At 44.7% G+C, this 23,960-nt stretch overlaps 2 protein-coding genes across 15 annotated transcripts in view; one reads left to right on the top strand and one right to left on the bottom strand.

Annotated features, from left to right (window-relative positions):
- The window catches only part of KDM1A (lysine demethylase 1A), a 61,963-nt gene extending 50,493 nt beyond the window's left edge, over positions 1 to 11,470 (top strand). For all 3 annotated transcript variants that reach the window (XM_072827891.1, XM_072827889.1, XM_072827890.1), the window contains 9 exons: positions 513 to 647; positions 1,430 to 1,503; positions 2,215 to 2,326; positions 5,191 to 5,323; positions 7,233 to 7,420; positions 7,823 to 7,937; positions 9,280 to 9,407; positions 10,022 to 10,168; positions 10,968 to 11,470. In XM_072827891.1, the coding sequence (XP_072683992.1) occupies positions 513 to 647; positions 1,430 to 1,503; positions 2,215 to 2,326; positions 5,191 to 5,323; positions 7,233 to 7,420; positions 7,823 to 7,937; positions 9,280 to 9,407; positions 10,022 to 10,168; positions 10,968 to 11,153 (1,218 nt within the window). In that variant the 3' untranslated portion in view covers positions 11,154 to 11,470. The remainder of the gene's footprint in view (positions 1 to 512; positions 648 to 1,429; positions 1,504 to 2,214; positions 2,327 to 5,190; positions 5,324 to 7,232; positions 7,421 to 7,822; positions 7,938 to 9,279; positions 9,408 to 10,021; positions 10,169 to 10,967) is intronic.
- Positions 11,471 to 12,850: 1,380 nt separating this feature from the next.
- LUZP1 (leucine zipper protein 1) overlaps positions 12,851 to 23,960 on the bottom strand; it is a 90,475-nt gene continuing 79,365 nt past the window's right edge. For 10 of the 12 annotated variants that reach the window (XM_072827877.1, XM_072827878.1, XM_072827876.1 and 7 more), the window contains 2 exons: positions 18,354 to 21,541; positions 12,851 to 16,755 (listed from right to left, as the gene is read on the bottom strand). In XM_072827877.1, the coding sequence (XP_072683978.1) occupies positions 16,600 to 16,755; positions 18,354 to 21,422 (3,225 nt within the window). In that variant the 5' untranslated portion in view covers positions 21,423 to 21,541 and the 3' untranslated portion in view covers positions 12,851 to 16,599. Of the gene's footprint in view, positions 16,756 to 17,227; positions 17,290 to 18,353; positions 21,542 to 23,960 lie in introns of all 12 variants that reach the window. The other 2 variants (XM_072827888.1, XM_072827886.1) reach the window with 2 other exon arrangements.

The following is a 23,960-nucleotide window of genomic DNA, read 5'->3' as shown; positions in this document are numbered from 1 at the left end:
GATGTCTGTGCACAGATTCTTAGGGTCCAGTACCATCAGAAAGCTGAGAAACTAACATTAGGAATGGCTCTGGGAGGTTTTGTGTGGTGATTTAGCCTTTTACATAATTTAGGAAATAAATCATGACAGTTTGTTCCCCAAAACAGTAAGCTAAATTGGTGTTTGTTTTTTCCTGGAATTTGAGATAGATATATAGATATAGAGAGATTTATTATTATTATTATTATTATTATTATTATTATTATTATTATTGGAACACTCCTGGTTCTTCATTTGTTTTGGAAGACAGAGATGATCTTACTTCTGTGATAATGTGATACGTCTGTGTTGAGCCATACAGGATTTTTTCCTCTTCTAAAATGTCATGATGTAGAAGAGGTATTTCAGAACTTCAAGGATTTTGCACTGTAACCTTTTTGGGTATAATAGTTTAGGGGATGAACCAAAGCATGTGATTTGGAGCTGGATTACATCACTATCTGAAATGGTACATTTGTATTTTTCTCTCTTAGATGGTAAATTTGAAAGAGAAAATTAAAGAACTCCATCAGCAGTACAAAGAAGCATCTGAGGTCAAGCCACCCAGAGACATCACTGCCGAGTTCTTAGTGAAAAGCAAACACAGGGATCTGACCGCCCTATGTAAGGTGTGGTACACATACATGCCCAGGTGGTTTTCCTTGGAATCCTGAGAAAGACCATAGGTCTGGGAAACTTTGGAAAGGGAGAACCACTAACCAATCACAGGTATATGTAGTAGGAAGAGAGAGGGTTTAGAACACAGAACCCAAAGGGACTGAATGGATTAGTTTGCTTTGAGATCTGCTTTTTCTGCAGAATTTCTACTTTGTTTTCACAGTCTTGTACTTTAACTTACATCTCAGGTTAGCTCCCTGTCAGCTTAGAATAATGATAATGAACATAACTTCAGTCATTTGATATCAAATTGATTGAAATCCCTAACTTAGTATCTCTTAGCCATGAGATCTTAGATTCCTCACTCACCTCATCTGTGACACAGTGTTAATACTTTTCCTTTGTAAGAGATCTAAGCTTTAGCCCATGCTAGGGACATGGTAAGGGTACAGGAAGTAGTTGCTGTTCTTTTTCATTCTTGCTTTGTAGCACCCCAGTATCTGTGCTCGCTTCTGCAGCACATATACTAAAATTGTAGTACCCCAGTATGCTATTCTTCCTTTTTCTTCTCCTGTATGCCCTCTGCATCCCTTCTCCCCCTCATGTTCATTGAAGCTCACATTGTAACTTGTCTCTAAGAACAACCATCCCTGAGCCCTGATCCAGCCTTAAGCTTGAGGCATACTCCCAGATATGGACAGAGAGGTGGTCCAGGCCTTAACACTTTGTGGTATAAATAATTAGATTGGTCTCTGCCCCATGAAGATCGACCCAGTTCTCTTAATTTTATCAGGAATATGATGAATTAGCGGAAACACAAGGAAAACTAGAAGAAAAACTTCAAGAATTGGAAGCCAATCCCCCAAGGTGAGGAAAACACAAATGTTCAGAGGGATAGCTTTTGCTGTTCTGTTATATTTAGAAGGAAAATTACAGAGCACTATTCAATGAATGGATTGTAATTTTAATGTGTAGTAATCCCCTAAATATTTAAAAAATATGTTTTTGAAACGAAAACCTTTCTCCATAAGATCTAATATTTGAATGAAATATATTGTCTTCTGTGAGTAGAATAGAAGGTCATATTGCTTTAAATTCCCATAATTCTGAGGGCTAAGAAAGTCACACTTCATTGGATTTTTGACAGTGAATACTTGTATGCTGATAGTGTGTGTTCCGTGGTGCATCTGGCCCCCACATATCTACTCTGTTCTGTATTTGGGAATGCTACCCATTCTTGCTTTAAAAAAAAAAAAATCATGCTTTATTTATACAACAAATAAGCTTTTATAATGCCAGGTACCCATGTGAAGAAGTCTTTTTTTTTTTTCTCCTAGACAAATGAAGCCTGATAGTAATTTGCTTTATGTAGTAGAGGTTGGCACTGCTCTAGGCACCAATAATAAAGGAGTTAATAAGACATATAAGGTCCTGTTTTTTGACTTGTCATTTCTTTGTATAAGGCACAGTACCAGGCTTAGGTTCTCTCAGTTATTGAGATTGTCTGCATCAGTCCACTGAGCACAGTAGTCCTGTCCTTCCTTTAATAACCTGCACCTCTCTGTTTTCATTTTGCAGTGACGTATATCTCTCATCGAGAGACAGACAAATACTTGATTGGCATTTTGCAAATCTTGAATTTGCTAATGCCACACCTCTCTCTACACTCTCCCTTAAACACTGGGATCAGGTAAAGTTGCTTTGTCATTTATTTTGTTGCACATGTCTTTGGGGGGAAGGCTCTTAGGAGCAACTGTTAATGTGTGTGTGTGTGTGTGTGTGTGTGTGTGTGTGTGTGTGTGTGTTTAAATAGCTGTAAGAGAGAGAATTTGCATACAGTACAATTTACCTATTTTAAACGAATAGCTTGAAGTTTTGCCAGACATACGTAGTCCTGAATCACCAGCACAATCAAGATACAGAACATTTCCATCCTGGAAAGTTCTCTTGCCTCTCTGCAGTCAGTCCCCAGCCCTCCTACTCCTGACCTAAGATGACCCCGATTTCCTTTCTGTCACTATAGTTTGCTTTTTCTAGAATTACATATAAATTGAACTGTATGGTATATGATCATACAGAATATAGCCTTTTGTGTGTGATTTCTTTCACTTAGCAAATTGTTGAGATTCATATTTGTCGTTGTGTGTATCAGTGGTTTGTTCGTTTTCATTGTTTAGTGGTATTCTGTTGTATGGATATGCCATAAATTGTTTATCCATACACTGATACATTGGTGGATATTTGGATTTCCAAGTTTTGGGGCCATGAATATTCATGTCTTTCTTTTGGATATATACTTTGGAGTGAAATTGCTGGATCTTATGTAGATTTTTAACTTTCTAAGAAGCTCCAAACTATTCCAAATTGCATTCCCCCCAGCAGTGTTTGAAAGTTCTAGTTGTTCCACATCCTTACCAACACTTGGTATTGCCAGTTTTTAAAAATTTAGCCTTTGTAACAGGTGTATAGTACCTGTTTCATTGTGGTGGTAATTTTTGCATTTCCTGAATGATGGGTGATGTGAAGCACCTTTTCATGTATTTACTTGCCATTGGTTTTTCAGTTCTTTGGTGAAGAGTCTGTTCAGATCTTTTGCCCATTATTTAAAAATCTGGTTAACCTCTTACTAAATTGTGTAAGAGTTAATTATGTTCCTTAGATTCTGGATAGAATTCCTTTGTCAGATTTTTGTTTTGTAAATATTTTCTTCCAGTCCACAACTTCCTTTTTCATTTTCTGAATAGTATGTTTCAAAGAGCAAAACTTTTTAATTTTATGAAGTTCCTATTTCTCAACTCTCTTTTAAAAGCTTTGTGCTTTTTTGTATCTTGAAAAATCTTTGTCTAAATTTCAGTAACTAAATTTTCTCCTGTTTTCTTCCTAAAGTTTCATAGACTTAGCTCTAATGTTAAGTCTGTGATTCATTTTAATTTTTGTGTACAATGAGAGATGAGAATAGAGTTCATATTTTTCCATGGTTATCTCATTAATTATTCTAGCACCACCCTTTTTCTTCATTTGTCTTGGTACCTTTGTTGAAAAATCATTTGACCATATGTTAAACTATTTGTTACTCCTTCCTGTTAATTCACTTGTCCACATGCCACTATCATAGTCTAGTTTACTATTGCTTTATGGTAAGTCTTGAAATTAGGTAGTATAAATTCTTCAACCTTTTTTTTTTTTTTTAATCATTTTGGCTACTTTAGGTCTTACATATTTCCATAAAAATTTTAGAATCAGTTTAGAAATTTCTATAGAAGACCTTCTGGGATTTTGATTGGGATTTGAACATGGTATATCTCTCCATTTATTTAGATTTTCTTTAATATTTTTCAGCCATAATTTACAGTTCTTCAGTGTACAAGTTTTACATGTCTTTTGTCAAATTATTCTTAAGTATTTTAAGTGTGAGTTACTCTTGAGCTGGTGAGAAATCACAGTGCTTCTTAGATATTGAATGAATCGATCTCTAAATCTGAGACTTTGGCCAGACCTAAGACTACAGAAATAAATATTCCTTTTTTTTTTTTTTTACATACACATACATATTTTCATTTCTATTTTACATTTTCCTAGTAAAATTAGTTTGAATTCTTTTTTTTTAATTAGTTTGAATTCTTAATCTTTAGGTTATATACTTTCATATTCTTTAGTATTTAACTTACAGTGAGGATTGGACCTGTTAGTGGTAAAAATCTTAACAGAATTCCTGGTTGTTTTTTTCATGTAAATACTAAATTTAGACCCTTCCTAGTCACTGATTTATCATTTGAAGTTTCAGTATGTGTCCATTCATAATCTTATTTGGGGTATGGGGAGATGAATCATTCACTTAAGTAGGGAGAGTTCTCCTAACCTAGTATTATATAACTTGAAAGAATCATGCCCTGCTTTCCCCTAGAAATTCCATGAGATTAGAAAATACTGACTAGCCTTCAAAATTTTTCAGTAAATTCAAAGAAATTAGATCATTTTGGGATTCCTTCCAGGCCAAATGTTGACTCCTTTACTAGATCCTCTTGGGCCAGTTTTTATAATCCCAGATTGTTTTTATCTAATTTGATTAATTTTAGTTTTGGAAGTCTTCCTTATCTTTCAAGACTGTAACTTAAAGAAATAAAAACTGATTTTGCTCCTAGGTAAAAGAAATGTAAGTAATTAGGATGGTGGTTTTGCCCACTCTTTAATGCATTCAGAGGCCAGACCGACACCTGAACTTATTGAATCATCTTTGTCTGAGAGAGCCCACCTCCTTTGGATAGCCTGGACTGAGAGATCGAGTGTAGGCCTGTGAGGAGAAAACTTGATCTAGGGAAGAAGACGCTGCCTCATCTCACTGCCCAGAGATGGCCATTTGGGACAGTGAAACATTTTTTTCTTTTCCCTCTAGTTCCTGGGACAGATGTAACTAAATACTGAGTGGTGGTTCTTTAATTTCTGCCTTACAGTATTGACTGTTTTCTACAAACTTGTTTTTCAGTGTTAATCTTATAGAACCCAGTATGTATGATAGAGATTAAGAGCGTGTTGGGTATACTTTTCTCTCTTTAGGACGACGACTTTGAGTTTACTGGCAGCCACCTGACAGTGAGGAATGGCTACTCATGTGTGCCTGTGGCTTTAGCAGAAGGCCTAGACATTAAGTTGAATACAGCAGTGCGGCAGGTTCGCTACACAGCTTCAGGTATGTCACTGCTTCACTGGTGAGATAAATCTCTTACTCTGAAACGCAGTACTGATCTTTAGTTTACCTCAGGAAAAAAAAATACTAGGTATATTTTCTCATAAAACCCTATAAATTATGACTTCTAATTTTAAAAATCTGCATTGACAGAAGGATTGAGCCTATATCTTTGGGCTTTCTAATCTGATGAGTGTGCAAACCAAAACCAAGAAATTGAGGCAAGTCGTAGGGTTTCCAGTTTGTTACATGTATTACTTTGGTGTTGTAACAACTACCAGTAAGTTTGGATCTAATTTTGCTGAATTTTTTTTTTTTTAAAGATTCATTTATTATTTGAGAGAGAAAGCACAGGTGGGAGGGCAGTGGGGGAGAGGGAGAAGCAGAAGCAGACTCCCCACTGAGCAGGGAGCCTGATGCAGGGCTCAATCCCAGGACCCTGAGATAAAGGCAGATGCTTAACTGACTGAACCACCCAGGCATCCAGTATTCTTAAATATCAGGATTCTGGCCTCTGGGCACAGTGGGACCCACTCTTGTATTTTACCATTTCTGTCTTGCTGTTTAGATCCATTTAGCCTCTCCTGTTGAGGGTGGGCTAACTTAACTGCTCAGGCTGGTTTCTGATTCTAGGAGCAGTCTGCTAAGAATTTGACTTCACAGATGGAATTGCCCTGATTCTCATGGGCAGAAGGCTCAGTGCTCACTGTTGCTGACTCCAGACCACATGTAATGTGGAGTGCAGAGAACTCGCTGTCCACCCACTTTTGGAAATAGTAGTCCAGAACTTGATGATAACTAGTCAGCCCCAGTCCCCTCCCCCAGGGCCCTCATAACAAGTGAAGATGTGGCCATCAACCTTGCTTGCTTGCCCTTCATGGTCACTTTTCTAGAATTGTGGAGACTACCACAGTTTTGTTTTTGTTTTTTTAAAATTTTTATTTATTTATGATAGTCACAGAGAGAGAGAGGCAGAGACATAGGCAGAGGGAGAAGCAGGCTCCATGCACCGAGAGCCCGATGTGGGATTTGATCCCGGGTCTCCAGGATCGCGCCCTGGGCCGAAGGCAGGCGCTAAACCGCTGCACCACCCAGGGATCCCTGTTTTTTGTTTTTGTTTTATAACCCCTGAAGCAGCCTTCCATTTAATTTTCCCTTCATATGCAGCTTCTAGCTGATAGTGAATCCTGTAGCCTTTAAATAGCCATCTGCAGGCAGGTGAAGAACAGTGAGAAAGTAGGCATGAACTGAGCTGTTGTACAAATTTTGAGCTACTTATATATTTTCTGAAATTCTATAAATAGGTATTTATTGAAGAAAAAAATCAAACACAAATGAAGAAAAATACCATTAACCTCTTTTCAGTGCTTTTTCTGTGGTCAGCTCTGAGCTTTATTCAGACTCTGGCAAGCGAGGCATCACAGTGCATTTGCAAGAATAGCATGCTCTGCGCTTCCAGTGGCATCATGTAACTGCACCACGGTCTTCCCAGTGTCATTCTTCACTTGATCCTCAGTAGGCACCTAACCATGGTGTAGAGGCATTGCCTGTAATGTTACATTTATTCTTCACTTTGGTCTACATTTACTTAATCCTTAGTAAATAATAATGTTTTTAAATTAGTCCAGAAGATCACTAGTGTATCAGAAAGGTAAGACAAGCACCGTGCTGAAGATTCAGGACTCTGAAATTGACTATTAGAATTTGAAACCTGGCACTTAGTATCCGTGTGGCCTTGTCTAAACTTACTTCACTACCACCTCAGTTTTCTTCTATTAAAAAATAAATAGAACAGATTTTACAAACTTATGGTAAGAATTAACTGAGATAGTGTATAGATTCTACAGTGCACTGAATGTTCAATAATACCATCCCTATCGCCACTAAAGTCTTTTCCCTCTGACATCTCTAGGATGTGAAGTGATAGCTGTGAATACCCGGTCCACAAGTCAAACCTTTATTTATAAATGTGATGCAGTTCTCTGTACCCTTCCCTTGGGGGTATTGAAGCAGCAGCCACCAGCCGTTCAGTTTGTGCCACCTCTTCCTGAGTGGAAAACATCTGCAGTCCAAAGGATGGGATTTGGCAACCTTAACAAGGTAACTTGCCTAGGCACCTCTCCACATACCCATTGTGCAAATACCAGCCTTCGGGCTCTCCAGTCAGAGAGGATGGGGGTGTTGTTTTTGTACGTTTTGCTGTGCTCCCAGCTTTGTGATATCAGGGTGAGGCCTGTCAGTTCATTCATTTCAGTGCCTAATTTCATATATATATAAAATATCCATGAGGACTTATTCTGGGATCACCTTGCAAACCTAAGCTCTAAATATTGTCTGAAGTAACACATTCATAATAGGGATTTCTAGGCTTAAATTGTGAGTAGATTAGGAGAAACTTTAATAAGATCTAAGGAAGAAGTATTACCTCTTGAGGTACAGCTATGCTTAAAGCCATGTTCTCTGAGCCCTGTCATCAGTTCATGTGCTCCTTTTTTACAATAGGTGGTATTGTGTTTTGACCGTGTGTTCTGGGATCCAAGTGTCAATTTGTTCGGGCATGTCGGCAGTACAACTGCCAGCAGGGGTGAACTCTTCCTCTTCTGGAACCTCTATAAAGGTAGCTGCTCCTGGTTTTAATCTTTTTCATATCCTTATAGGAACAGAGAATTAGGAATATTCTGGTTTTTCTCAAATACGTATGTCTTGATTTTTCATCAACTCAACTAGCAATTTCAGAAATTCCCGCTAGATGCTTGGGGATATGGGGGTGGGGTGGGAGAAACACCTGCCATCAAGGAGCTCACAGCCTAGTGGGAAATACACTAAGGAGGCGAACAGTCTAGGAACAGGCCTGTAAAGTCAACCCAGCCAAGGAAGCCCAGAACCAGGGAAGCTTCCCATAAGGGGAAACTTGTATTCCTCCTTCTCAGACTTTTGTATCTGGCCCCTGAATCTTTGATCACTTCCTTTAGAATGTATGTATCAAACTCCTACCTCCTGTTTTAATTTCTTCTGTAATTCGACTTTTCTTCTGTATGGTGCTTAAAATATTTATATATTTTATGAATACACGTATAAATGTTATCTCTATTTCTTGTCTTCTGGTTCAAGGCCTCTGCATGTACTATGTGGTCTGGGCCTGAGGAGCTTTTTTTTTCCTTCTCTTCCTTCCCATGATGGCCTTCCACTGTCTCAAATCTGAATTAAGTCCCTGTATTTTCTTTCTATCCTGTTTTTCTTCATTGCTTTTACCAGTTCATAATTATAGCTATGTGATACTTACCTGTTGATCTGTAGAGTTGTATAGTTTATAGCTTTTATATCCCAGCATCTTGTACTGTGCCTATTACAGAAGTATGTTGCATAAATATTCACCAAATGGGTGGGTGAAGGTGGTGATGGGTTTGGAGCGGCCTGGAATAGTTAAAAGGATATAGCTCTTGCCATGGAGCAAGCTGTCTAAGGTGGTCAGGGCTAAGGATTCTATGCCTAAATATAGGAATACCTGTTGGTTTTCTTAGCAAGATCCAAAGTTGTATCTTCAACATTTCTATATTCTGCAAAATTATAAGTGGTTAAGTACATGAGTCACACTTTACTCACTAGAGTTTGCCAGCTGCCTTCTAGGGATAGATTTTTGAGTTGCAATTTCAGAAACATGTCTCCATCCTAACTCTGGGAAACAAAGGGTTGCAAAAGGGGAAGTGCGTAGGGGGATAGGGTAATGGGTGACAGGCATTAAGGAGGGCACATGATGAGAGGAGTACTGGGTGTTATATGTTGGCAAATTGAATTTAAATAAAACTTAAAAAAAATAATAAAACTTGTCTCTAGCACAAGAGTTGCATGTCTATTGGTCATCAGATTTCAGAGTGCCCAGAATAACGTGGGGCCTGATAAAGAGGTTCTTGAGAAAAGTCTGTAGGAAAACCCTAGAATTGTCCTTTCTGTTTCCCTAGCTCCAATACTATTGGCACTAGTGGCAGGAGAAGCTGCTGGCATCATGGAAAACATAAGTGATGATGTGATTGTCGGTCGATGCCTGGCCATCCTCAAAGGGATTTTTGGTAGCAGTGCAGTGCCTCAGGTAAGTAAGTTGTGGGGACAAGTGGGGATCAAGGTTCACACTAGAGCCAGGTTTGACATAGTCTCTTTACATTGGTCAGCACAGTTTCAGCCAGAATTGTGTGTGCTAGGTTTCCGTGAATGCCAATGTTTGGAGTCTATGATGTAAGTGTGGGATTCAAGAAATCCCCCCAGTACATGGGCTGGGAGATTGAAAAGACTATTTGCTGCATATCCCTGCTGGTCTCATCCATTGTATGTGTGTGTGCAGTCATACCACTCCTGCCTTTTAGACAAAGTGGTCAGACTCAAAGAATTGCCTGGTACTTTTTTCTCTCTGAAACACTAGATCCTTATGATTCCTTTCAAAGAAGGCATATTAATGCTTTGTGAATTGAGGGAATAAAGGTCTAGTCCTGGGTAAACCTGTAGATTTCACAGGCAAGGCAGTGTAGAATCTTGGTTGGAAGCTCTTTGTGTTGTGTTTTAAAGCAACGGAGTTCATCACTTGGCTAATTGGTGTCTCCTGCCTCCTTGCTCAGTTGTATCCCCACCTGCCACAGCTGTTCCACCTTTCCGAGAGGGCTGGTTTGTCCTCTGTCCTGTAGTAACTTCTGCCCGTGCTTTTTCCTTTAGCCCAAGGAGACTGTGGTATCTCGCTGGCGTGCTGATCCCTGGGCCCGGGGCTCCTATTCATATGTAGCTGCAGGATCATCTGGAAATGACTATGATTTAATGGCTCAGCCAATCACTCCTGGCCCCTCAATTCCAGGTGCCCCACAGGTGAGAAACTGGCAAACTACATGGGCTTATATGGGAAAAGGCCAGTATCCCAAAATTTCAGGGCAAACATGATGCCACTGTCTTGGGGGCTGTTGTTAGATTGTAGTCATTCTGATAATCAAGAGCAGAGGAGAAGTGAGGAACACTGATTTCTCATATTCTGGCTCTGTAAATCAAGGCAGTCCCATAGTATAAGCCAATTACTTTTTCCTTATTCAGATTTTTTTCCCCTAAGAAACGAAAAACATTTTTAGTTGCACCCCATTTTGTAATGACTTACAGTATTTTTGGGGGGTGTCAATCACTAACGGGTCTCCAGGATATGCCTCTGGGTGGGGGGGGGGGGTCCTTATCTAGATGATACACACTCTGCTCCAGAGTAGCAAGGGTTCTTCAAGACCCTGTGAGCCTGCTCTGGAGCTGAGAAGCAAAGGTGTTCCTGGGTAAGAATAAATGCTGGATTATCTGTTGTACAGAGTAGTCAGGAACCTCTCTGACCAAGTAGGTGCTGTAGGAGGCAAAGGAAGCTCTAGAATTGGAAATTAAATGATAAATAAGAACAGATGCAGTTATGCATCACCCTAGGACTAAGGCTGGCTCGGCTGAGTTTTGTCACATTTCTACTCTGGTCATTTCTAGAATGCCTGCTGATGAGGGAGACCTTTTTTGGTAGAATGATGGTCTGTGATTGGTGGGGCAGCCTTCAAAGGCCAGTAGGCATTTCAAACATAACAAAAATAAAAGTTATTATTTGCAACCCACTGATCTTTTCTCTCAAAATTTTTCCCCCCTGAAATAGCCAATTCCACGACTCTTCTTTGCTGGAGAACATACAATCCGTAACTACCCAGCCACTGTCCATGGTGCTCTGCTGAGTGGGCTGCGAGAAGCAGGAAGGATTGCAGACCAGTTTCTGGGTGCCATGTACACTCTGCCTCGCCAGGCCACGCCAGGCGTCCCTGCACAGCAGTCCCCAAGCATGTGAGACTGAAGGGTTCTGAGGGAAGCAGACGATGTGCGTGTCTTTTGCTGTGTAAGCAAAGCTCGTAGCAATACTGGATCCCACTGAGAAACTCACTCTGGCATCTGGGCTCCGATCAGCTGCTTGAACTCATGATGCCGGGTGGCCAAGGAGGTTGCCTCCTTTGAGTGACTTAGAGCTAGAGAGGCAGTTGTCCGTTAGCGTGGAAGTCAGTGTTCTTCCTAAAGACTTGAGGTAAGCAAGTGTGGTGAGAGGACATGTTAGTCTTTTGGTGTGTGGTGGTTTTTTATATTTTAAAAATAAAACTTCATATAAAATTATTCTGTTTCCCTCTTAGATTTATATATAAGATAGGGGTGCTGTGCCTTTGGAAATGCCAATTTTATCCATGTTTAAATATTTATGTAAGGGGGAAAAGTGGTGAGGTCTGAAGATGAGCTTGAGGGGGGGCCCCACAGAAGCAGTGGGCTTGACCAGTGGAACCAGAGTTCCCCATTGGGACTATGGGGTGGTTGCACTAGGGGTATGAAGCTATAGGTCAAGCATATGGATATTAGGAGACTGAATTTTTAAGGTAAAATAAAGCACAGAGTTTGGGTGGGTCTCTGGCAGACCATTCAGGCTTTACTCCCCAGGCTCCCTCCATGGGTATGTGCTAACTTTCCACTTTTGTCCAACATAGTGGTATAAAAGTTTTAGGAAGTGTCACAAAAGGATAAGATCCAGGGTTTGAGTGACTTAGTTTCCTGTTGCTGCTATTAACAGATGACCACAGCAGGCTCTGAGGGAAGATTCCATTTCCTTGCCTTTTTAGCTTCTAGTGGCTGTATTTCTTGGCTTGGAGCCCTTCATCTTCAGAGCACATTACTCCAATCTCTGCTTCTCTTGTTCTATACTCCTGTCTTCCTTGTACAAGGATACTTGTGATTTCATTTAAGGTCCACCCAGATCATCTTCCCATTTCAAAATCCTTACTCATGTCTGCAAAGTCCCTTTTGCCATATAAGGGAAAATGTTTTTATAAGAAGGGAACAGTTAACTGTTCCTCAAGGGCTCCTAACAGACGTTACCATAAATGCATGTACATCATGTTTCTGAAAACTGGCTTTTACTGGTGTGTTAGTCAATTCTTCCCTATAATTAGTCTAAATGAGGTTTATACTTAGATTTGAAGGAACATTACATCGGTGGGCTAACAATAAGATGATGAAAATGGAGAAGGCTTTCCTTAGTCCTGGACTAACAGCAATGGGGGGAATCTGCACACCAGGATCAGGGCAAGTGGTATAGAGCTGAGAATAGCACGCAGTGGAAAGTACATGGCTTTTGGCCTGTGACCTGCATTTGAATCCCAGCTCTGCCATCAATATTGTTGCCTCAGGTGGGTTAGGTGCTTTAAAACCTTGTTTTTAAAATAAATGGCCCCTTGAGACAGGTCACTGTTTTCGTGTGTGACAGCAGACAAGCCTAAAACCAAGAATCCTAGCAACTGTTTCATTGCTACGTTTAAATCCAGTCATGTGGGTGCTAGGCGTATCCCTTCCCAAGCCCCAGCATGTTTCCAGTCCTTCCAGCATCACTAATTAGCCAGTTATTTTAAATAAAACACAGTGAGCTATACTAGCTGCACCGGTGCACAGACAGCAGCTGAACTCAGATGACGACAACAAAATGGCATCACTGACTCACACACACACAGCCCATGGAAACTAGGGAGCTTTATTGGTTACATATTGTGCTGCGGAGCCAACAGACAGCATTCGAGCCAGAGGATACATGCAGACAGGCAGCTTCCACTATACACATGCACCCAAGGAGCCCCGAGTCACTGCTCATGGCTTCGCCCTGGTTTCCAGCCACAGGGTCCGGCCTCCTCGGTCCCATGCTTGGAGTGGGAATGTAGAAGCTGCCACACCTGGACTCCAAGGGGGCAGGGGTGAGACCAGAGCACCTGCCTGAACAAGCAGATGTGGACTGACAGCTACTGACGCCCCCCTGCAAAGGGGCCTGTAATGCATTAACAGTTTTTTGAGGGCTACTTCCCCAGCCCTCCCAATCTTTAAAATACAAAAAAATAGACTTTATTCTCTTAAAAATACATTCCATTCAATACATGTTCTGAGCTGTGAAGCAGCAGGAAAATAGGGCTCCTTTCCTATGATCTTGGTTGTGAGGCTTTGAGGAGAACCCTGAGCCCCACCCGGGGTAGTCAAGAGATAATCCCTAAAAGCAGCTCTTCCAAAGCAGTCCTGTCAGAGTGACCACAACAAACCCCACATCAACAGAGGCGGCTAGGGACCCCAAGGCTGGCCCCTGCACTTTTACTGGGAAGTGGTAGCACTTGGCACTAACCCACTAAATGTAAAGCACTAAAACTTCCCCAGGATGACAGGTCCAAGATCAACAGAGCCTCCCCACACCCCATGAGGGGCGCAGGATTTCTGTGCAGACTCGCCTGTGGCTGAGGTTGGAGTCGTCGCCTCTACTGCAGATCCCTTCAACCCAGGCTGTTTCGTTGCCACTCCAATGCAAAAACAGCCATGGCTTCTTTGCCTACCATCCCTGCAGCTTTCTCTCTAGTGGTTTTTCATACCAGAGTGGTGAGAGACCGGCCTCTGGCATTCAGCCACCTCAATTACTCTAACCACGGGCTCATTAGGAAGCCCTCCCACAACTGTCCACCTGCAGGTGAAACCTGGAGTTATAGCCACACTGCAGCAGAGGTTTGTCAGAAAAGTAGGTTTGTTGGCAGGGACAGTGGGAGTACTTGGTTGAGTGGACAGCTATTTGATTACCAGGTCTCCCCTTCATGTGGAAATTTCCACCAGGACCCCTGACAGTGAGGTCTAGATGGTCACACAGAGGTTGCTTTTCAGAAAGGTGCCTTCCAACTTTGGAATCTGAGAGCCAGCCTTGCCAGCCATTCGAAACCCAGAGGAACGAAGCCTCCAGCCTTCATTTGCTATTAAAAAGGTATCTCCTGCAATGCTGAGGACATTTAAAAATAAAATCTATTTTACAATGGTTCTAGAAAGTATGCAGATTAAGGAAACATAATATTTATCCTGAAATAATTGTTACAATCAAACCCTATTGCACTCAGATTTTAAGATAGCAGCCCCTGACCAGAGGGTTCCACAGCTGTCCCTCTTCCACAGAGCATTTTGGGTAGTGGCAGGTGTTGGTGCTGCTGCAACACAGAAAGATCCAGACTTTGGCACCAGGAGCTACAGCACCAGAATCCAGGGCTCCAACGCCCAAAGACAAGAATTATTGGCGAAATCTTTGTAGGCATGGCTTGGCACCCTTTTGTTTCCACCAGTAGAGAAGAGCCACAGACTTGGTTTCCTATAACCTCAGACGACCCCTGCAAAGGTCCATCTCCTTTGGACTCTCAAGATTGCCAACCAGTGAAGAATGGCAGGGGAGGCTACACGTGAGGTTGCAGCCTTAGGCAAGTGAGTTTCTGGCCAGTGATCCAGGAGAAGCAGCAGAAAGATATTTTGAAAACAGCGTCTTAAACTGAGCATCTGAGGCAGCATTGTGGAGAAAAGATCAGCTACATGGCAAGGCTCTTAGACTGGCAAAACTCCAGAAAATGGAAGTAGGCACAAAAACATTCCCATCCCTGAAAGGAAGCCAGGTGTGCCCTGGGTCTGATGGCAGACACGGGCAGAGTGAAAGCTGGTTCCCACACGGAGTGTGGGCCGGGAAGATGGCTCATGAAGCACAGCAACACGAGATGGCCAACTTGTGTCCTGAAAGCCAGGGGACACTGTGTGGCAAGTGGGCAAGGCTGGCGCCGAAAGGGCTACAGAAGCCATCTAATCTCTTATCTTACAGACTAGAAGAACAAGCCCAAGGGAGCTTCTCCTGGTTCATCCTCATGTTAAAATGTGGAAAAAATAAGGCCCAGGAAAGGGGGGGGAGGGCACACCTTCCCCAAACCCATCTGGATGCTACCTTCTAAAAGAATCACCACCTCCCCACCCACAGGACAGTGTAAACAGAATAATCCCAGAATGCCAAATTTAGGACCCTCAGAGACCATTTCAAAGAATTTGTTTTATAGCTAAGGAAACTAAGGCCCCAAGGGGACAGCGACTTGCCCAGAGCCATACAGCCTTCCTGACTCCTAGTAATGCTCTTTCACTACGAAGGAACAGCATCTAGCCATTGAAGAGGGATCCCTTCTTTGAACTGAGAGTGGTAGCCAAAAAGCAGTGCCAAGAATAAATGTTTCTTTTTAACCCCCCACCCCCACCCCTGCCGTGACTGGTATAAGGAAATTAATTTTTGTTTATGTGGCTTCCTGAAAGGTTTGCTGCACTATGCACTGTATAAACCTGGGGCCCTCAGTGGGCATTTACTACCTTTCCACCAGTGAAGTCATCGTAATGACAGTTTGCAGAAACCAAGGCCCACTTCTGTAGGAATGCATCAGCTTGGTAAAGTGCGAGACCTCCTCCACAGGGGATGAAGGAAGAGGGACAAAGTCCATGCCTTTCATGGAAATATTGCTTTGTGGAGTGACGGGAAACACTTCTTCCTGCCCACTTTCCCCCTTGCTGGGCCCTTTCTAGAAGGCAGAGTACGCTGGGTCAGGCCCAGTTCAGTCCAGGAGTATTCTGATGGCGGAAATGACGGAGTTGGCCTGAAGTCTCCCGCCACAGGAGAGGAGCGGGGCAGTGCCAGCAGCATTACTGGTGCCCAGGAAAGGAGATGCGTGAGGCTTATGCGCTTCCAGGTGCCTTTGGAAGGTGAGCAGAGAGCCGGGGGCGAGGGGAATAGGACATCATTCTAATAGGTGGGTACCCGTGTGCTCTGCCCCCAGGAAAGCATCAGCCGGGGGGCTATGTCAGAGAAGCTTCAGCCTACAGCTTGGTCCTATAGTCTCTTAGAGGCAGCACAGACCTCTTCTGCTGTCCCAGGCTGAGGAACTCCAAAGGGGAAAGGAGTGGAAGCCTCCCAGGTGGAGCTGGTGGCTGCTAAGTCTCGTGGGTACTTGGGCCCCTAGAGCAAACAAGGAGTGAACCAATGCGGTGAGGAGACTAAGAAACTAACCACACTGAAGGGGCTGCCCTCCGACCCCCCCGAGGAGCAGAGAGGAGCTTTCAGCTGCTGCTGGGTGGTGAGGATACAAGGGGCTTCTGTATCTTTCCCCACCCGGGGGCCAGAGGGGCCCATCCGACCTGGGGACAAGAACAAGGAGAGAGGACTCATGCATCAGGGAAGGCTGGGCCTGGGTGACTTTGTCCAGCTTGTAGTTTCTGATTCCCTCTGGCCAACTGGCAAGACGACCCGAGCCATAGCCTGGTCTGCCGGCGTCTCCCAGCCAAGGCCCGGCCTAGTCTAGCCTGGTCAACTGGCCTCGCATCCTTCATAGGGCAGGAAGGCAGGAGAGCAGAGAAGCAGGAGCACAGGAGACCGCAGACCTCACCCAGCCGGCTCAGTTGTCCTCAGCGCAGGGCCTGGCCGGCCGTAACCGTTCCTCGGCCCGGGCTCGCCCAGGCTCCAGCGGCCCCTGCTTTGCAGGCAGTTCAGATCGCTCCAGGGAGTTGTGCAGTCGCCTGTGGACACCGAGTGTGCAGTCGTCCCCCTCCTCCTGTGCCAAAAAGGACAGAAGTGAGCTGTGGAGGACAGCAGTGGGTAACAAGACTGCTCGCTCCCTACCCCAGGGGTCCTCTCCAGCCTGGCAGGGAGTACAGTGTAGGCTGACCATACCCTAACTACAAAGACTTGTTTTGGTCTGAGGACAGGCTGACTTACACACTCCTTGGAAACTAGGGTAGACGACGCCCTGAAGCTGCTGGGGCTCGTAGGGTAGGACGGGGCATCGGCTGGCCCCGTGACTCGGGGCCTGGCAGTCCCTGAGCTCTGCACGTGCAGGCTGCACGCTTCCTGGGGGGAGCCATCTCCCTGCTTGGGGAACAAGGAAGTATACTAAAAAAAGGAAGCCAGACCATGCTTTTCCTTCTTCCCAACTACCAAAAAGCCAGGTGCCTTCCCCTTCAGGTCCCATACCTAAGCCCCCCCACTTCGCTCTCTGACAGCCACAGCCTCAGAGACCTACACACCTCTCTCTCTGTCTTCACTCCTCTTCTACCAGAACTCTGCCTTTCCACTGTCCTCTCTGGTCCTTTGAGCAAATGCAGATCAAAGAATGTAGAACAGTATGAATGAGAGGGTCAGGGTGCAGGGTAGAAAGCACTGGATTCCAAACTAGGAGGAACCTTGGATTCAAATCTTAGCTCTTCCAGTAATTCACTTGGGCGGTGTTGGGTTCGGTACTTGGTGTCTCTGACCTTTAGTTTCCGTATCTAAGAAATGAGGCTAATACCTGCCCGCAGGGCTCTTGGGAAACTGAGCTGGTGTGCAAGTGCTTGGTCAGAGGCTGAGCACCCTGTAAGGACTTACAGAATGGTTCAAGCTAATACACCATCACCTGCTTTTCAAAAAGAAGGAAACCATGTCTAAGTCCAAAACGTCTTACATCCTCGTAGGCTCCATATCTAAGACCCTCCCAGAGGCTTCCCCTTCAGGTGCTGTTCTGACCCTCAGATGAGGAGGTGGTCGTGGATTGCTCTCTCCTGTCACGAGCCGCACTGTATCAGCCCTGCCCTCAGACAGAGAATAGAAGGACTTGGACGGGTGTCTGGGGCAGAAGAAGGTGACGTGGGCACAAAGCATGTAAAGTAGGCCCCGAATGAGCCCTCGCTCCCTGCATCCCCCGCGTCCAGCAGCTGGCAGAGCTCTGCTGTGGGAACCCCTTCCCTGGCTCTCAGCTCTACGCACCACAGAAAGGTCAGGGCTGCCCTCGCCCAGAGCTCCCCAGGGGCTGCAGCTTCCCTGGAGCTTCTAGGCGCTGCTCTGTGGGGCTTCAAGGGGAGGGAGTGCCTTTGGCTCCCCTGGCAAACCCAGAGAACAGAGGCCAGACCTCCTTTTGTGTGGCCTTCACAGATGAAAGAGACAAACTGGGAGAGAGGGTTTTGGAAACTCCTGCTGCTTCTCTACCAAAATACCTTCTTCAGTGTACTTCATCCTTCAAGGCTAACCCCACCTTATTTTCAGCAGTTCTCCGAGCAGCCCAGCTCTACCCAGTATTTCCCAGCCCTGGGCCACAGCGGCCAGAGGAAGGGACAGCGGGAGGAGAGGAGGGAGAGAGGATGGGCCCAGGGAGAGAGGGGGAGCAGTGGGGCTCACCGCGCCTGTCGAGTGGTTCCAGGCTGCAGCCGTGGCGGCGTCTCCCACCCGATTCCGACGAGTGAGCACCTCAGACACGGTGAGACTACTCTGGGTCCTTCTGGAGGCGAGCTCGGGGGCATCCCCTGAATTTCCTGCCCTTTGAGTGCCCTGCTCACCAAGGTGCAACCTGGACTGTCCAAGGTCTGAACAGTCTGTGGCGGCCCTCTGGGTGTAAGCATTGGTAGCTTCCACATTTCTACCTATTCGAGTTGGGGGGTCTTCTAAAGAGTTCAAGTCTCGCCTACTCTTCCAGGTGTTCCGCACAGTAACATGTCTGGCATCTGAAGAGCCCACTTCTGAAGGGGCACTATGGCTTTTCCACCTGATTGTCTCCGCTGGGGGTGCATGGCTATTTCTCTCCACAGGATCTGATGGCTTGATGATAATGCTGCTCCGAGAGACCACTGTTTCTGGCCTGTTCTTCAGGGGTCCATCTCCCATTCTTTCAGCTTCTGTGAACTGTAGGGCGATGTCATGTTTGTGAATGGATAGCTCAAAGGGGGAGCTGACGTGGTTGCTAACTGACGTGAGCTCTGCTGGCCCCACCTGGATGTTGCTGGTGGATGTGTGCCTCTCCCGCGGGGCCTCACCTGGGGTGGATCTAGGGTTGCTGCTGTCAGAGGGGTAGATAGTTATGCTGCTTGTCACCTTGTTTGGCCCTGGCTTGGAGGTGGATTTCTGCTTCTCCGTTGTGGCCTCAGTTCCAGATCCTCCCATGATTTTTTTCACATCCTTATCAATGATGACAGGTTTGATGATGGCTCTAGACCGCAAGGCCTCTCTGGGGCTGAAGGGCCGTTGGCTTTTTACCCCAGCACCATTGGCATCTGGGAACTCTGTGGCATTGGTGGAGGCTCTGACAGTTTTCATAGATTCATTTTCTGTCCCAACATCTTTATCATTCTCAAAGAGGGAGGTTTTAAGTCCTCCTCGGGATTTGGCTTTTTCCCTAGAGTTGGATTGGTGTTTGGGTTCTGGCTCTGGAGTAATGGTTGTGTTTACCAGCTTGGCAGTGACAAGAGATGTCACATCCACATCATCATCTGAGTCTGGCTTCTCTCTGCCACTGGACTTGATGACTCGGCACCGAAGGGCCTCATGCTGACTGCTGTCTTCCATCACAACTGCTACGGGTTGGTCAACACCTTCTTTATTTGGGGTTGAAAAGCCCTGAAGGATGTTCTCTTGGCTTCTGGAGCTATAAGGATACTTTGATAAAAGTGGAGGCTTGGAATTTGGGAAACTGGTATCAGCCTCTGGGCCACTAGCAGCCTTTTTGCCCTTGCAGAGCCCTTCTGAGGAAGATCTTCGAGATGAGGCCAGAGTTCCAACTGCCTTAGGACTGCCACAGTCTGAGGCCTGAGTTAATGGACTTCCATTGCCAGGTACCGGCCCCCTCTTGCAAAAGGGGGCCTCAGTGGAGGTGTCAGAAGCCTTGTCAGCTCTACCCAGTATGTCACTGGGAACAGATCCCTGGGTGCTATGGTCACTAAATGTTCGTGTGGTCTTCTCCACTTTTCCCTTCAACCCACTGTCAGTACCTGGCTTGGGAGTACCCTTCCAAACTTTATTGTGCTCCTGAGCAGCTGGCGGGTAGCGGCTAAGCACTGATGGCTGTTCCCTGGACTTCTTCCCTTCACTCTGAGAAGAGCCAGGTGCAAATCGATCCTCAGTTCTCCTTGTCTCCTGAGTCCCACTGTCCGCTACTGCCCCTATGTTGGAAGCTTTGGCTGCCCTCCTATTGGTGAAACTGGGAGAGGAAACCTGCCTGTTGCCCAGAGAATAGTTTTCATTGTTGAGAGCGAACTCCCTGTTGCGATGCCTCTCCCGCTTATGCAGAGGGGACAGTTCCCGGGGCGTGTGTTTGGATGCAGGTGCCTCACTCCCGTGGCCTCTCACCTTAGTCCTCTCGTGCCTCCCTTTGCTGGACAGGAAAGCCTCGTCTCCTTCTACCTCCCCATTCTCTAACTCTTTCTGCTTCTTGATTTGTAGCTTGATCTCCTCCAGCTGGCTGGCTAGAAGTTTGTTTTTATTTTGTTCACTTAGGTAATTATCCTGAAGATCATTATTTTTGGCCCTCATTTTCTTAAGCTCCTCTTCCAAAAATTCAAAATGTTTGATTTGTGTCTTAAGTTTCTCAATCTCTTGGTTAAGATCTTTAACTTTGTTGTCTTCCTGATTTCGGTTCTTTTCATTTTCTGATTTGTTTCTTGTTTCATTCTCTACCTGCTTTAGATAGTCCAGCGTGCCCTTCCTTCTTGATTCTTTGCACGGCAGTGTGGAGGAGATCCCATCCTCAATCCGTAGGTCATTCCTTTCCAGAAGATTAGAAGCATTCCTTGTATAATCTCGGTTCATTTTTTTGTTCTGCTCCAGTTTCTGAGTGAGCTCTTTTATCAGTTTCTCATTTTCTTTCTCCTTTTCATTCAAGTATTTTCTCTCACTTACAAAGCTCAGAGTTAACGACTTCAGCTTTTCTAACTCTGACACTAAACTCTGTTCAGTTTTATCTAGGCGGTCCTCAGAAGATTCCAGTTCTTTCACTTTGACCCTGAGCATCTCCAGCTCAGAGGAGATCTTCTTTGTCAGGTTTCTCTCCTCATTCAGACTCAGACACAGTTGAGTACAGTCATTCTTACTCCTGCCAAAGGCCTCCTCCAGCTTCTCCAGTTCAGCCATTCGTTTCTGAAGCCGCTCGATCTCAGATTTCAGCTCCCGGGTGAGGTTTTCTTCCTCTTCCAGCTTCTCCTTCATCAGTTGACACAGGTCCTCTGCTCTCTTAATTTCCTCATCTTTGCCTTCAATTCTCAGCACTCGCTGGCGCAGCACTTCAATCTCTGCCAACATGCTGGAGTTGCTGCCTTCTGCCTGAATCACCTTGTCCTGGAGATCCAGGAGCTCATCCTCTGCTTTCTGGAGGTTTTTTGTGGCTTCCTCCAGCTCATCGAGGCGGCGGCTTAGACTCTGTAACTTAAACCGCAGGTGGCGGCTGGAGGCGGTCTCCTTGTAGCTTGTAAACTCAGCCATGTCTACTGCCAGCCGGCACGGGCTCCTAGAGACATCCAGTTCCACTCGAGGAGATGAGAAATGGTTACCTTTCTCTTGGCATCCACAACCTTCTTGGGCAGCCGGAGACCATTATCAGTCTATAGAAGGAAAGCAGAAAGCATGTCAGGGGGCAAATCTCAAACCTGTACTTCAGCTCCCAGGTGTAGTAATTCTTGTGCCTGGAACACAGGCGCTCAAATTTGTTAAATGAATGAATTTCAGTAATCCTGCAGGAACACCCTGGTGCTTTAAGGTGGATACTTAGGTGATTACCTAGTTTTATCCTAATGAAGAATGTCACCAGCGGCCACATGGCAAAAAGGCGTAAAAGAATGCCTCATTTCTCATGGCAGACTCTAAGAAAAATCACCTCTTGACATTAGGGAGATAACAGGACCTAGGCTCCATGAGAGGAGAAAGAAAGGGTTAGACCCCTAGAGAATCTATAATTTTGGGTGTGCCTTCATCCGAGTTCTGAGTTCAAATTTACCCTGCCTTGAGTGATATAGTATCAACTTGTCCTCACTGAGAATCTAACCTAAAATGGTCTCAGCCTGGCAAAATCCCTGGGAAACCTAGCAGAGGTCAACAAAATACTCCTGAGAGACACTCTCTCTACCCAGGTCACACGAGAGTTCCCACAGATAAAGTCCTGCTGCACCTTGGGTTTACTATTCTAAGTTACAAAACACATAAGGACCAATCTTTTACTATTTATATCAATAAGAACCAAGGTTTGTAAGATAGATTAAAGACCAGAAATTAAGCACATTCCAGTTTTTTTTTTTTTTAATTTTTATTTATTTATGATAGTCACAGAGACAGAGGCAGAGACATAGGCAGAGGGAGAAGCAGGCTCCATGCACCGGGAGCCCGATGTGAGATTCGATCCCGGGTCTCCAGGATCACGCCCTGGGCCAAAGGCAGGCGCCAAACCGCTGCGCCACCCAGGGATCCCCTGCATTCCAGTGTTTAAAGGTGACAAACCAGGAGACAAGAAAAAGATGGTGTCAACAAAGATCAGAAGATTTTAAAATTAACCAAACTTCTTCACTAGAAATGGAAAGAAAAATGGCAAATTAGATGCAAGTGAAAAGTACAGTGGCTGAGAAGAGATATACGGAGATTACAAAGGGCAGCACAAACTTAAAAGATTTTGTGAAAGAAAAGCTAATTAGTGGCTCAGTCAGTTAAGCCCCCAACTGTTGATTTCAGCTCAGGTCTTGATCTCAGAGTCATGAGTTCAAGACCCACCCTGGGCCCCATAAAGGGCATTAGGCCTACTTTTAAAAAGGGGCAAGGGGGCAGCTGGGTGACTCAGTTGGTTAAATGGCTGCCTTTGGCTCAGGTCATGATCTCAGGGTCGTGGGATCGAGCCCCACATGGGGCTCCCTGCTCAGTGGGGAAGCCTACTTCTCCCTCTTTCTCTGCTCATGCTCTTTCACCATCTCTCTCAAATAAATAAAATCTTCCAAAGAAAGAAAGGTTAATGGATGGGGAATAAAATTAACACATTTAACAAAAGGAAGGAATAGAGAGAATGGGGGGACGCAATATTTGAAGAGCTACTAGTATTTTCAAGAGTTGATGAAAGAGGGATCCCTGGGTGGCGCAGCGGTTTGGCGCCTGCCTTTGGCCCAGGGCGCGATCCTGGAGAACCGGGATCGAATCCCACATCGGGCTCCCGGTGCATGGAGCCTGCTTCTCTCTCTGCCTATGTCTCTGCCTCTCTCTCTCTCTCTCTCTCTCTCTCTCTCTCTCTCTCTGTGTCACTATCATAAATAAATAAAAATTAAAAAAAAAAAAGAGTTGATGAAAGATAGGGAGCTTCATATTTAGGAAGCAAAGTCCCAACCAAGCAGGGACAAAGTTAAATCTGCACCTAGACACATAGTAAGGATACAGGAGAATACCACTAAGAGAAGCAACAAGAAGGAAAAATATATATGTACTCTATGAAGTAAAAAATGAAGTAGATTCTCAGAAACTTGTGTCAAATAAAAGACATGGTAAGACTTTTAAAGTTCTAAGAGAAAATAATCATAACCTAGAAGAAGATACCCTGTGAAACTATGAAAGAAGGTACAATTAGAAACTCTTTCAGAACAAAAAAAAGGGAAATAAAAACCTAAGTATTCATTAGTAACACACCTTCACTGAAAAAGCTATTTATGGATTTATGATAATTGAGAATATAGAAACTGGGGCACATGGGTGGACCAGTCGGTCGAATATTGGACTCTTGATTTTGGCTCAGGACATGATCTCAGGGTTGTGGGATCGAGCCTCATTTTGGGCACCACGCTCAACAAGGAATCTGCTTTCCCTTTCCATCTACCCCTTTCCCTACTCATGCACACACACCCTCTCAGAAAAATAAATCTTTCACTTAAGACAGGCATGATATGCAAGAAGGAATGGAAAGCAAAGAAATTAACCCAAACAAGCACTGGTTCAGTTAAACAATAAACAAAAGTTAATTGGGGACAGGAGGGGGTAGGGCAGGATAAACCTAAA

This window comes from Canis lupus, chromosome 5 (assembly GCF_048164855.1).
Source record: "Canis lupus baileyi chromosome 5, mCanLup2.hap1, whole genome shotgun sequence".
In the NCBI taxonomy this organism is placed as follows: Eukaryota; Metazoa; Chordata; class Mammalia; order Carnivora; family Canidae; genus Canis; species Canis lupus.
This window is presented reverse-complemented; position numbering and strand designations above follow the sequence as displayed.